Source organism: Melanotaenia boesemani, chromosome 13 (genome assembly GCF_017639745.1).
Source record: "Melanotaenia boesemani isolate fMelBoe1 chromosome 13, fMelBoe1.pri, whole genome shotgun sequence".
In the NCBI taxonomy this organism is placed as follows: domain Eukaryota; kingdom Metazoa; phylum Chordata; class Actinopteri; order Atheriniformes; family Melanotaeniidae; genus Melanotaenia; species Melanotaenia boesemani.
In genome coordinates, this window is record NC_055694.1 from 21,378,924 (window position 1) to 21,391,577 (window position 12,654).

Consider the following 12,654-nt stretch of genomic DNA (forward strand, 5'->3'; position numbering starts at 1 on the left):
ACTGAAATAAAATTTAATAATCAGTGTATTAAATTACCTAACACGCAATAACTGCAGGAACATATTTATTTAAACAGTTTATTATAATACTTTGTCTAGCTTCTGTGGTTTTGCTCCATAAATGCTTCTGCATTGAGTAATATTCGGAGGCATGAACCCTCTATGGGCCTCAAATGCCAGTGTAGGAGTGCTCATGAATAATTTATGTTTGTCAGTGAACTTTCAAACCTGCCAGTACAAATTGTAAGATTGAAAAAAATTCCACAAAGCCTGCATATTTGCACAAATATTTACTTTCAAAACCACACAACTGAATACGTTCAAACTCTGAGAAATTATTTGGAGAAAATACAGCATTTAATATGAACACAGACATAAAGTAATGCCACACATCTAATGTGCAGGAGTACAGGTGCTCATCCACTCTGTGTTGCATTGTATTTTTTACTCACCCTGTCAGTCCCAACATATCCACCATTACACTCTGCTGCTTTCCCTGCATATTCCTCTTCCCACTCATTATTTTCTGACTCTTACCAGCACTGAAAAGCCACATTGTTTTCCTTCTTTTTCCAACTTTGCCTAACGTCCTCTCTCCTTACAGAATATCCCTGATGCTTTCTTATTTTATGTATCTCCTCATTATTTTTCAGCAGGTTCAAAGTTTTGTATGCCAAGTTTTTCTTATAAAACTGTCCCTGTCATGTCCATGGAGGATTTTCTTGACATTTATATATATACATATAAATTTTAACAGTAGACTTCAGTCAGCCCTCAACATTCTTGCCCCACAAAAAACTACATCCATTTATACTAAACCTATAGCCCCATGGAGGAATGAGGAACTGAAGAAAATTAAGAGGAAATGCAGGATGGCTGAGAGGAGATGGAGAAAAAACAAAATAACAATAAATTATCAAATTTACAAAGATCAACAAAAAATATACAATAACGCCCTTAGGAATGCACGAGATAATTACTTTTCAAAAATAATCAGTAACCATAAAAACAACCCCAAAATCCTCTTTTCAACAATAGATAATATCTTAAATCCAGATTCCATTATATCCAATTTTAACCCAACACATGCTCTATGCGAGGAGTTTGCAGACCACTTCGTGGGTAAGGTAGACACTATAAGACGTGATATTTTATCCTTTCAAAATAACATTATTTTAAATACATCTGAGTGTCTGCCTTTACCGGAGGAAACACTGGACAGTTTTGCCCTGGTTAACGCTGTGACACTTGATAAGGTTTTCTCCTCAGTGAGGCCTACCACATGTCTTTTGGACCCAATCCCAACTTCGTTTTTTAAGTCATTTTATGCATCTTTTAGAGACGAGCTTTTAAACATTATGAACTGCTCTCTTCAGACGGGGGTCTTCCCTGCTGCCTTTAAAGGAGCTGTGGTGAGGCCCCTGCTGAAGAAGGGCGGTTTGGATTTTAATGACCTTAATAACTTTAGACCAGTGTCCAACTTACCATTTTTAAGTAAAATTTTAGAGAAACTAGTTTTTATTCAGCTCGCTGATTTTTTAAACACACAGAATGTCCTTGAGAAATTTCAGTCTGGGTTTAGGGTGAACCACAGCACAGAGACGGCCCTTTCTAAGATTTTAAATGATCTTAGATTAAATTATGACTTAGGGAAGACAACAGTGTTGGTTCTCCTGGATCTAAGTGCTGCTTTTGATACCGTTGACCACACTATTCTTTTATCTGGATTAAAGCAGCTCGGCCTCTCTGGTACAGTTCACAAGTGGTTCACCTCATACCTCACAGACAGGACATTTATGGTAAGCATGGACACCTACTCCTCTAGGGTCCGGGAGATCACATGTGGTGTGCCCCAGGGTTCGGTTTTGGGCCCAGTGCTTTTTAATCTATACATGCTCCCTCTTGGCGGGGTCATCAGGAGACATGGGGTCAACTTTCATAGCTATGCTGATGACACCCAGCTGTACATCTCCGTGTCTCCTGATGACTCAAGGCCAATGGATGCTCTTTTTAACTGTATTTTGGACATCAAATCCTGGATGGCAGAAAACTTTCTCCAGCTTAACCAGGCCAAAACTGAGTTTTTAGTCATCGGTCCTGAGGCCCAGAGAGAGAAACTTTTACCTAAACTACAATCATTGTCTTTTAATCCATCTTCACAAGTAAAAAACTTGGGCGTGATTTTTGACTCTGAGCTGACTTTTATTCCCCATATTAAGAATATTACCAAAATAGGTTTTTATCATTTAAAAAACATTGCCAGAGTGCGCCCAATTCTCTCCCGGGCCAACACAGAGACGCTTATGCATGCTTTTATCACAAGTCGTATTGACTATTGTAATGCCCTGCTTTCTGGTCTTCCCCAAAAAACCATCTCAGGTTTACAACTTCTTCAGAATTCAGCAGCACGTGTCCTGACAAAGACCAGAAGGCGGGCCCATATTACACCCATTTTACGATCACTGCATTGGCTCCCTGTGTGCTTCAGGATCGATTTTAAGGTCATTTTATTAGTTTTTAAATGTCTTAATGGTCTTGGACCTTCTTATCTCTCAGATCTGCTTTACCCTATGAACCCTCGCGATCCCTGCGGTCCTCCGGCAGTAGACTTTTAGTCATTCCTAGGGTCAGGACACACACCCACGGGGAGGCGTCGTTCCAGTGGCGCGGCCCTCACCTGTGGAACAGTCTGCCGGAGGACCTCAGGGTTGCAGAGAACATTCATGTTTTTAAGACTCGGTTGAAGACCCATCTATTCAGCTTAGCTTTTAGTTGATATTCAGTTATTTAAGTATTAATTAGCTTCGTAATATTTGGTTTTATTACTTCTGACGTTTTATACACTGAATGCTCTTTTACTGCCTTTTATTGTTTCTGGATCCTTCCAGTGTTTCCTCTACGGGGGTCCGTCTGTACTGGGGGTGGTGTCCGGCTGTGGCTGATCGGTGCGGTGGGACGTACGTCTTGGCGGTGGGGGCTGGTGTCTCAGCCAGGTCTCCCCGGGCCGCCGTGCTCCTGTGTCCCTGCAGTTGCAGAAACTTGGCAGAATACTGTCCCACCCTTGGTGCAGATGGATCCCCTACTGATGAGGTTTCCTCATTTGTCCATCTGCACCTGGCATCATGTACTTTGAATTATTCTAGGCTGAAGGAGTGTGTGTGCCTGTATGGGAGTTGGGGGGTGAGGGTGATTGGACGGGAATGTTTTTAAATGTAAGGCGCTTTGAGCCACAATCCTGTACGAAAGGCGCTTTATAAATAAAGTTTTGATTGATTGATTGATTGATTTAATAGGTTTCAATATTTACAGACCTCAGCTGAGTTTTACAACTTTTTACTTTCTGGATCATCCTGGTTTTGATTGGGCTGTAGTAAAAGACATAACAGAAAAGAAGCAGATAAAGTTCTGGATATTCAAACAACAATGCAGCAGCAGATTACTTGATTTATATCCCATTGCACTGATAATGAGCATGTTTGACAGTGTTTGGTTTTGTGTCGTGTGAGCCTGATGACAGTGCCAAAAGAAAGAAGTTTGATTGTGTGATTTTCCATTATTCTAAATGATCTACCAAACACATTTAATTTATCATTTGCAATCCATGTTATTTATATAACTAATTTTAACCTGTCGTTTTAACTTCTCAAAGGCAACAATTTAGCTTCAGCTGAAGTTTGGGGGAAATGTATTACACTGTTAAACATTGAAGCATTCGTCTATGCGTCAGCTTTACCCACTTTACCCTGCAAGTCCTTGCTGTGGGCTGGAATCTGTAAGACTGAGGGGGTTTTAGACAGGTCGGTAATCTAAAACAAGCATATGTCTGATAACCGAATAAAGAAAATAATCCTCACTTATTACCTAAGTTGGAACTATTCTGGCCCGCGTGGAAGCTTATGAATGTGGGAAATGGAAATCTCTAATAAAAACAGATCAAATGTGTATAAGTCTGGAAGGCCCCTGGTGATGGACAAGGTGTCGTGGGGCCCTTGTGCTTCACTCTGTCAATACCCTTGCTCAGTGGTGAGTGACTCAAAGTTCTTTCTCACCATGTGTGTGTGTTTGCATCTGCATGTTGGTTTGTGTGTATGGGGCTGAGTGAGGAAAAAGTGTGATGGATGAGTGATGAGAGATAGGCAGAAAGCCGATTCAGCTCAATGACTTGTCTATCGGGAGCTTGGCATACCAGTGACATCTTCTCAAAGACACATTTTTCTTCATCTTGACGAAAAAAAAAAACATGGAAAAAGATTTAGAAACAAGACAAAAAACCAAGATGAAAGTAAGAGAGGCAAACGTGTTAGTGTGAAACAGTGTAAGTTGTGAGAGACTGAGAAACAGTGGGCCTGCTGTTATGTTTCTGCATTGGTGGATGTACTTTTTGTGAGAAGACACCCCGTGTGTAACTGAACTTGAATTCAACCCGCTCCCCACCCCTCCTGCAGAGCGGCTGCATCATCCTTTGCTTTAGAGGCTGTTGCCAGATTGTTACTTCTATGTTGTTGGTTTTTTTGGGGGGGATATAAATCAGTGCCTGCTTTTGCTACATTCTATAAAAGATTAATCACCCAAAACAGATCACAGTTGACCATTTCCTGTTCTTGTTTTTGTTCTTCAGCTATTGCTAGAGGAACATATTAACACCACTAACAGGTACATGTTTGGGGACAAATACAATGTCACATCTAGATTCCCATAGGATAGTTATCTATGTTGCAAAGCAGCTGGTTTCTTCTATACCGCGATCACAAGAAGACCGATCTTATCAGGCTCCAAAATAACTTTTTGTGGATGAGACACAATATTTTGGACAAATAATATACCACCCATACTGGTAGGGTAATGCAGGTTTTAGGTGTGGCAACAATCTGCAGCGGCAGATCCTATTCTGGGACTGGTTCTTTGTGGCCCTGCTTGATTCATTTGACTTGTTTAAGTATGCGTTTGACTTTAATAGACAGATGCCTCATCCATTAGTCCAGTTCTATAAACAGATATAAATGAGCCATCTGGGACTTATGTGAGAGTCGGTTACTTAACCTTCCAGCCTCAAAACTAAGACTGAGGACTTTAGACGATGGATGTGCTCATGTTTCTTCCTAACAACATAGTGCATATTTGTGTTACAAACAGGGGAATGACAGCATGAAAAGAGGTTGAATTTCTTTCAAGAAATTGTGAATTTTGATGGAAAGTAAGCATCTTCACTGGGCTATCATGTATGGATGCAAAACTCTGGCCAAGGCAACTAAAAAAATGTTTTTTTGGATGCCACTGCTCATCTGTTTCTTCTCTCTCTTTGTAGACTTGCTGTCCACGAACAGGTCATCCATCTTCAGCGGTCATCATGGTCAGCTCTCTCTTAGTGCTGTCTTTCTGGATGAATACCGTGACCGGCTGTTCCTGGGAGGGAAAGACGTCCTTTACTCTCTTACTCTGGGTCCACTCAGCAGTGAATACAAGGAGGTGAGCTTTCTGGACACAATAAATAGTTTCTGTCAAGATCTGTTTTTTTATGTCTTGTGTTCTGCTGCAGTAAATAATGTACAGTAAAATATTAGTTATCCTGCCATCTTGATTAGCATTTAAGATGAGTATATAACATTTAAACTGTGAGTAGTTTCAGTCTGTGCAATATATATGACAAATGTTCCTGTTTTGTTTTTTTTTTTTATTTTTTTATTTTTGCAAAATTCTGCCTCTGCAGAACATCTGTTTAAGTGCTTTCTGTTATAAACCAGGCATTAATATAGGGGTCAAACATAAACAGATGTCATTTTAAACTACGGCACATTCATCATTAGTTAAGAAAACTTAGAAAATAAACGTGGAATAATATATGAAGTTAAGTTGTGACTCGCAGCCAATAGTCTCTGTGCTTCACTTGTCCTAAGTACAATATATCTGTTTGCACCACCAGGTCTTGCTCTATAATCAGGGACCTTATCGTCTCAACCTCTGTCAAATGTTATGTCTCTCTTCCTTTGCCAAAATATTTGTGTCCTTCCTAAAGCAGGAACTTCTCTTAACAGTGCAGATTCTCTTAATCAGTCAGTCTACAGGTGCTTTTAATTTGCTTTGCTGTACATGTACATGCTTTTATCAGGGAGGATTGTTAAACACAATGAGACAGTGTCAGAGCAACACAAGAGACAAATGAAAGGTGAATTATTGTGCAGTAAAATTCAGAAAATATGTTGTTTAAGTAAGTTTTTGTTGGAATACTCTTTCAATGGGGAAATGTGTGGGTTTTAAATTTAAACAAGATTTTTTTTTTTATGCTCTAAACACTACATGTATTCATAAGAGTATATGTACTTTATAGTAGGGCAGCCAGCACACGCTGTTCCATTAAATTAGTTTGTTGTGAATAGAAATAACTGTAAAACTGAAAATCCCAGTATGCGCTGGTCTTTTGCAAAGATCAGCAGTGTGTATGAGGATGTGTGTACTTGTGACAGATCAGAGGCTCTATGACAAGAAGCCAAGGTATACATGGGGAAAAGGACAACATAGAAAGTCAAATGTCAACCACCTTGTTTGCTTCTTTTTTCCACTTGTGTCTCAGGTTCTTCATTGTATGTCAAGTTATGATTACATGCAATGCTTAGTGATACAGCAGTTTGCTGTTTCTGTCAGAAACAGCCATCATTAACTCAGCTTAGTCAAGAACAGCCTTTTAGTGGCCATAAATATGTTAATGGAGTATCTTCATCAGTTATTAATAAAGAATTATATTGTTGCTATGCCAACTTTCCTTGCTGAAAAGCAGTGAGCATCGTAGGTGATCCCTGCATTATTTAGTAAAATTTTAGCCTCAAGATACTTTGGATTTTATTTACATTATTACTAGTGCTGGACAACGATTTAAATTTTTAATTATGATTAATTGTGTGAAATTTTTGTGATAATCGCATTAAAATTCAGTAACTTTTAGTTTACAAATTTTAAACAAATAAACACCCTTTAGCTGCGATATTCTTTTTACACAGTAACAGTTAACATATTTCTTATAAATCTCGCCTTAAATATTAATGTAACATAATAAAATATTTTTGATAAAGAAAGATGAAAATTCAGGCTTTACAAAGTTAAAGGTAAAAAGTTAGCAGGATGAATTTAAAGCCGTGTGAAGCTGCTTTGGAGTTCTGCTCTGATCAAATGTCATTGCAAACACTCCACATTGTCACTGCTCAGCAGTGAGTCAAAGTTGGTCGGCCCTCACACAACCCCCTCTGGCTCTGGGCCCCAAGCATTTGACTGTTGGCAAGTGATGCTTCTGCATGTGATTTCGCCACGTATTCAGCACCAGTGAGCAAGAATTAAAAAACATTAATAATGTTAATTAAATAATGTGATTAATTATGAAAAAATGTTAAAAAAAATCACTGCCAGTCTTTGATCTATAACACCTTACTCTAGTTCTTTAGCTCAAACTTAAAATATTTTTACCTGGCATTCAAACCTAATTTGTCAGCCTTCCCTCTTACAATCTGACCGAGATTGTCGCAACTGAAGCAAGCTGTAGTTCGAAAGACAAGGATCTACTTGGATACATGTCACAGAGTCCACCGGGTGGATGAAGAAATGTTTTGTATGTTTGTATGGAAATCTTTTCATACAATGACAGAAAATGCTTCACCTTTGTCATACTGAAGAATAAACACAGTTTATTGGTATTTTATTACCTATCTTTGGTTATTCTATATGAAATGTTCAGTTTCCATTTTTTTGGCCTGGAGATGTGATTTGCTGTCACAGACGTTTAATAAGTGTCATCACATTCAGACAAGAGGTTTATTTTTTCCAGTGTTTGGTTACTTATATTAAATCGAGATGTGCTGCTTTGGTGACTCTGCAGATGGCATTTAGCCCAGCTTACTTAACATTGCTTAACTCCAGAGTAATCCCTCTGGCCTGAAAAGAATACACTGTTAGAAGTGATGTGTTGATAAAAGCAGAGTGTGTGCTGAAATTTAAACTTTTTCTTAGGGGGGGCCACTTCTTAAAGATTCTTTGACCAAGTTTTAAGGGTATAAAATGGATGTTTGTATCAAGGAAATCTGCCTTTATTTTGTTTTTGTATCCTACACCAAGTCATAATGCAAATTTGATTAAAGTTTTGTAATTTGAGTTAAGTTCTGAATTAATTTGACATTAAAAGAGTTTGTGATATTCTACATGTAAACAGGATTTTCCAAACATCAGGCAGCTGTTTCAAGTCATTCTTCAACTTGTCTTTAAAGTAGAAAGTAGTGTGCAGGATCTATGATCCATTTAGGACTGCATTTAATGATTGCAGTGTGACCGTGACCATGGCTGACTGTTTGATTGCTGTTTCTGGAACTACTGTTCCTGTAGATGATCTTGTTTATTTACAGATGCATTTAAAAGTTTAATTTGAAGTAAAAAGAGAGTTTTGTGAATGAGTGATCTTTCTTTTCTTTGCAGTTTAAATTAACACTGTTTTTATTTGAAAAAAACAAACAAAAATATCAAAAACATATTATGTTTGAGGGCAAACAAAATTAAACAGTACTTTTTCCAGTCGCGGTGGCATAATAAAATAGTTAAACAGAAGGATGAACAGAGGGTGACACGTTGGTCTGCAAGGTTTGTAGTATATCAGTATCACGCAGGCATGCCAAGTCAGCTGAAGTCAGAGTTTGTGTGAGGCAGGCCTTTCGACACACACATTAATAATAGGTCGAGAATCATGCCAAAGAAATGGCTGCAGAGACACATAAAGCCAAGTTTAAGGCTGGGAATAATTTGTATGTTCATTTCAGTCAGGCATGAAATGCACTGTTGTTTCTGATAGAGCTCTACTGTTGGAATTCAGCTTGTACACAAGCAATTATTCAAGAAACAGTTACATGTTTTGAATTATAATTTCACCCTATCTTGCAATGTACAGTAATTGCAGACGTGTTTGGAAACACATGAGTTGAAGACTGACCACACCTGGATCAATATGATACTTATAGAAAGACTGTTAGTAGTAATAGTAGTAAACAATATCATTTCACCTTTTACAACAATTTCTTAATTAAAAAAAAAGAGAAAATAGATATTCAGTCAAAACATAAAGATGAACAGCTCCAATATCTCCCTTGCTATTTTCTCATTATCATATCCCCATTAGTAAGTATGGACAAAAGATAAATAATGTGCTTTTTTAAAGTTGTCTGCTTTTTTGGCCACATCTGTGTGTTAGATCATTAACGTTATAGACAAACATCCCCACAAATCAACCAAGAAGCTGTTAGCCTATTTAATAAAAAGTCAACTGATATGATATTAGCTTAAAATGACTAATTAAGAAGCATCAAATTACATGTAATACACAGCAAAGCAGTTTCTTACATTATAGGCTCTTTGAAGTTTAGTTTTTTCCTGACATCCATCTTTGAGTACCAGGGTATCATCAAACTGATACTGACTCATAAAGTTTGTTGTCAAAAAAAGATCATTCTTGTCTTTGTAGGTTTTAGTGAACTCACACCCTTCTGGTTTCCCTTTTCTTGTTTGTAGCTGCTGTTACAGCAAGTTTTCTTGGTTTGGTCAGCCCTTTATGAAAGGAGCTTCTGACTATTTTCATGTCTACAGCAAACTGCCAAACTTCTGTCCCAGTCTCCTTAAAACTATGTTTCTATGCTAAAAGAAAAAAAAAACAACAAAAATCCCAATCACATCCAGGTGCAGCACAACTGTTGGCTGGGTTGAAAAACACTGAGGCAACTTTTTTGGAATGAATATCCTCACAATAACTGCACTGGACTCACAAGAAGGTTTTGGGCTGAATGATAGTATGCAAAGCATCCTCATGTCACAGATGGAAATCATGATTTGGTTTCTGTTATGTTTCCTTCTAAATATATAGACTTCTTCAGTTTGGCTGGATACAAAAGTCTAAGAACTGGTTTTGGTAACAAATTATGTCTCAGAGATTACAATTGAAAACCAAAATGCAATGTGAATAAATAGCTTTTAGTTTTTTTTTTTTATTTTTATATATTACCTTAGTGGCTTAGTTACCTCATACACTCATACAGAACTTGCAGCAGCTGCCATTAATGTCATTTGTCAGGTTTGGAGATCAAATTCTGCGATTAGTGGACTACATTCTATGATCAGAGCCAAATTTACATGAATTAATAACCTCTATCTTTTTGTTGTTTTTAATTAAAAAGTCTATCTAATTCTCACCTCTGCAGGATTATGTACGTGACTATTTCCTGGCCAGGACCAGCTGCCAGCAGGGAAATCCCAACCTATTAATACTCCAGAGCATTTCCTCCAGTAAAAGAGCAAATTATCATTTTTCTACTTAATTCTTTTAAACATATATCAGGCCATAATAAGCTACACATACATATACATAAAATATCTCTGTGAGGAATTAATTAGCTATGCCAACAGAACAGCTTCAGTGTATTTTTCCATTGATCCTGGAACGTCTCTGGAACTCATCTGGAGGAATTGAGCACCATCTCATTCAAACCCATTCCCTTATTTGTTATTTTAATAATACTCGGGTACTGGAGAAAGCTGTCGGTCCAAAATCTCCCACGTTACAGGTGTTCAAAGATCTGCCGATGGATGGATGCGCTGTCATTAAGGAAGAGACAACTCTTATCAGGGTAGGAAGATGATCAATCAGAGCAACATTTCATTGATTTACCTTCACGATCCCCCCACTTATGGGATCAAGGGTTGAGGTTTTTCCTTTAATTTGTCAGTCTTCTTTATAGCAGGTCTGTTAAATCAATAGTTTCCCACAGTCTTTTTTTCTTCCACTGCATTTTATTTCACAAACAAAAATTTTACTCAGAATGAATTTGCTCAGATTAAGTATATTTACTCACCACATTGTTACACTAATGAAGTTAGTTTCTTGCTCTTCAGTGTTACATTATTTATGCATGAAGAAGTTTAAGTTAAAGTAACTGTGTTTGCAACTGTGGGAGCCAGTTTTCAGTCATCCTGATTTACACAGCCAGGCAGGCTGTGATGACTCCAGATTTATGACAGAAGAGATATAATCTGTCTTCCACTTTTACTGCTGACAAGAAATCCATGTGATGCCTACAAGACAAAAACTGTGGCTGGGTTTTGAGCCAACAATGCACTTTACTGCCTCTTATTTATACTGTCTTTAATATCCCTATAGCTACATGCACATAGTCTTCATACACACACTGAACACAGCGACACACGGTAATGCAAGCCTGGACCATGTGCCCTCCCCCGGATCAGCCAAAACAAAGGCAGTTTCCTACCAAACCAGACAAAGACTTATTGTCTTCAGTAGTCTGCACGAAACAACTATTTTCCTACGCCACTGAAGCACAACAGACTCTGACTTGGGTTTTCTTCATCAAAGGCACTTTCCTTGCACGTTATCATCAGAAAGCACTTTGATAACTAACGTCATTGTCACAGGTCCACTTTTAATTTCATAGTTATTTGAGATGCTAAAACAAGAGGAAGCCTTTGAGGGACTCCTGATCAGACAATCTTGGATCTCAACTTGAATTTAACATTTAATTTTTATGTTTTCTTTTCTTTTCTTTTCTCTTTCTTTCTTTCTTTCCTTTTTAAGAGATCCATATGGTCTTGAAATAATACTCATATTTATGCTTCTTATCTCTGGGCAAATTTCTATTTTTCCTCACAGTTTTGGCACAAAAAAAAAATTTCATTCAGAAGTTTTTTTTTATATAGAAAGAGACAATCACATGACTCAATAAGGGGAAAAAATTGACAATAAATAAGGATAAACTTTTAATTCATATAAAAACAAGAAGATTGCAAAAGATAAAGAAAAACTAATTGAAATGAGTGATAGGATTACAATTTAATGTCTTTTTAAAAGGAATTTATATCTCACATAAACGATAAACATCAGCTGTGTGGACTACAGCTGTATAAGTCGGTCAGTGAGAGAGTGCTGTTGGACATGAGGCTGGAGTAATAACATCTGCATTGTTTCAAACAAGGGTTCAGCTTTACCAGCCAGCCGTTCAGTCTTTGGCTGCTTGTATTGCAGCTTTGTTTCATCATGGGTGGAGGATCTGCTTTGTTCGGTTTGCTTCTAAATTCTGAAAAAGCTGCATTTTTCAAGAGAATAATTCACATTTAATGACATCGAGGCTGATTGTGATGTTTTGCTTGCATCCCATAAAACTTGTTCGGCTCCCTCAAAGCAATTACATTTTCCACCATGGCTGAAAAAGATGGGTGTTTGCATAATTTTATGGTTATAAGGTCATTAATCAACTCATTCTTTTTCTTCTCCTCCCTTTGTTACCTCTTTTTTTTCCCCCTTCCTTTGATTTTTCCTAGATCTACTGGCCCCCATTACCTGGCAACAGAGAAGAATGCGTTCAGACAGGGAAGGAGCAGGTAAGCCTTTGACACTTGGGATTGATTGGGGGTTATTTATTTAACAGGAAACTGATTTAGATAAAGCATTTAAAGCCCTTAACCGAGAGGTGAAACATCTGCACAACTCACAAAACTGCCAAAGTCTAAAATGTTTCAACTCCGCTTCTTTGTGTTTACTTGTGTTTTCCCATCCACCCTGTTGCTGCTCTCACAGTTGCTCTGGACACACCTCGCATGCTCATTCTTTTCCCGTTTCCAGTGTTT

At 37.8% G+C, this 12,654-nt stretch overlaps 1 protein-coding gene across 2 annotated transcripts in view; it reads left to right on the forward strand.

Annotated features, from left to right (window-relative positions):
* The window catches only part of sema3bl (sema domain, immunoglobulin domain (Ig), short basic domain, secreted, (semaphorin) 3bl), a 69,645-nt gene that overhangs the window by 21,805 nt on the left and 35,186 nt on the right, over positions 1 to 12,654 (forward strand). For both annotated transcript variants that reach the window (XM_042004023.1, XM_042004024.1), the window contains exons 2-3: positions 5,306 to 5,466; positions 12,349 to 12,408. In XM_042004023.1, the coding sequence (XP_041859957.1) occupies positions 5,306 to 5,466; positions 12,349 to 12,408 (221 nt within the window). The remainder of the gene's footprint in view (positions 1 to 5,305; positions 5,467 to 12,348; positions 12,409 to 12,654) is intronic.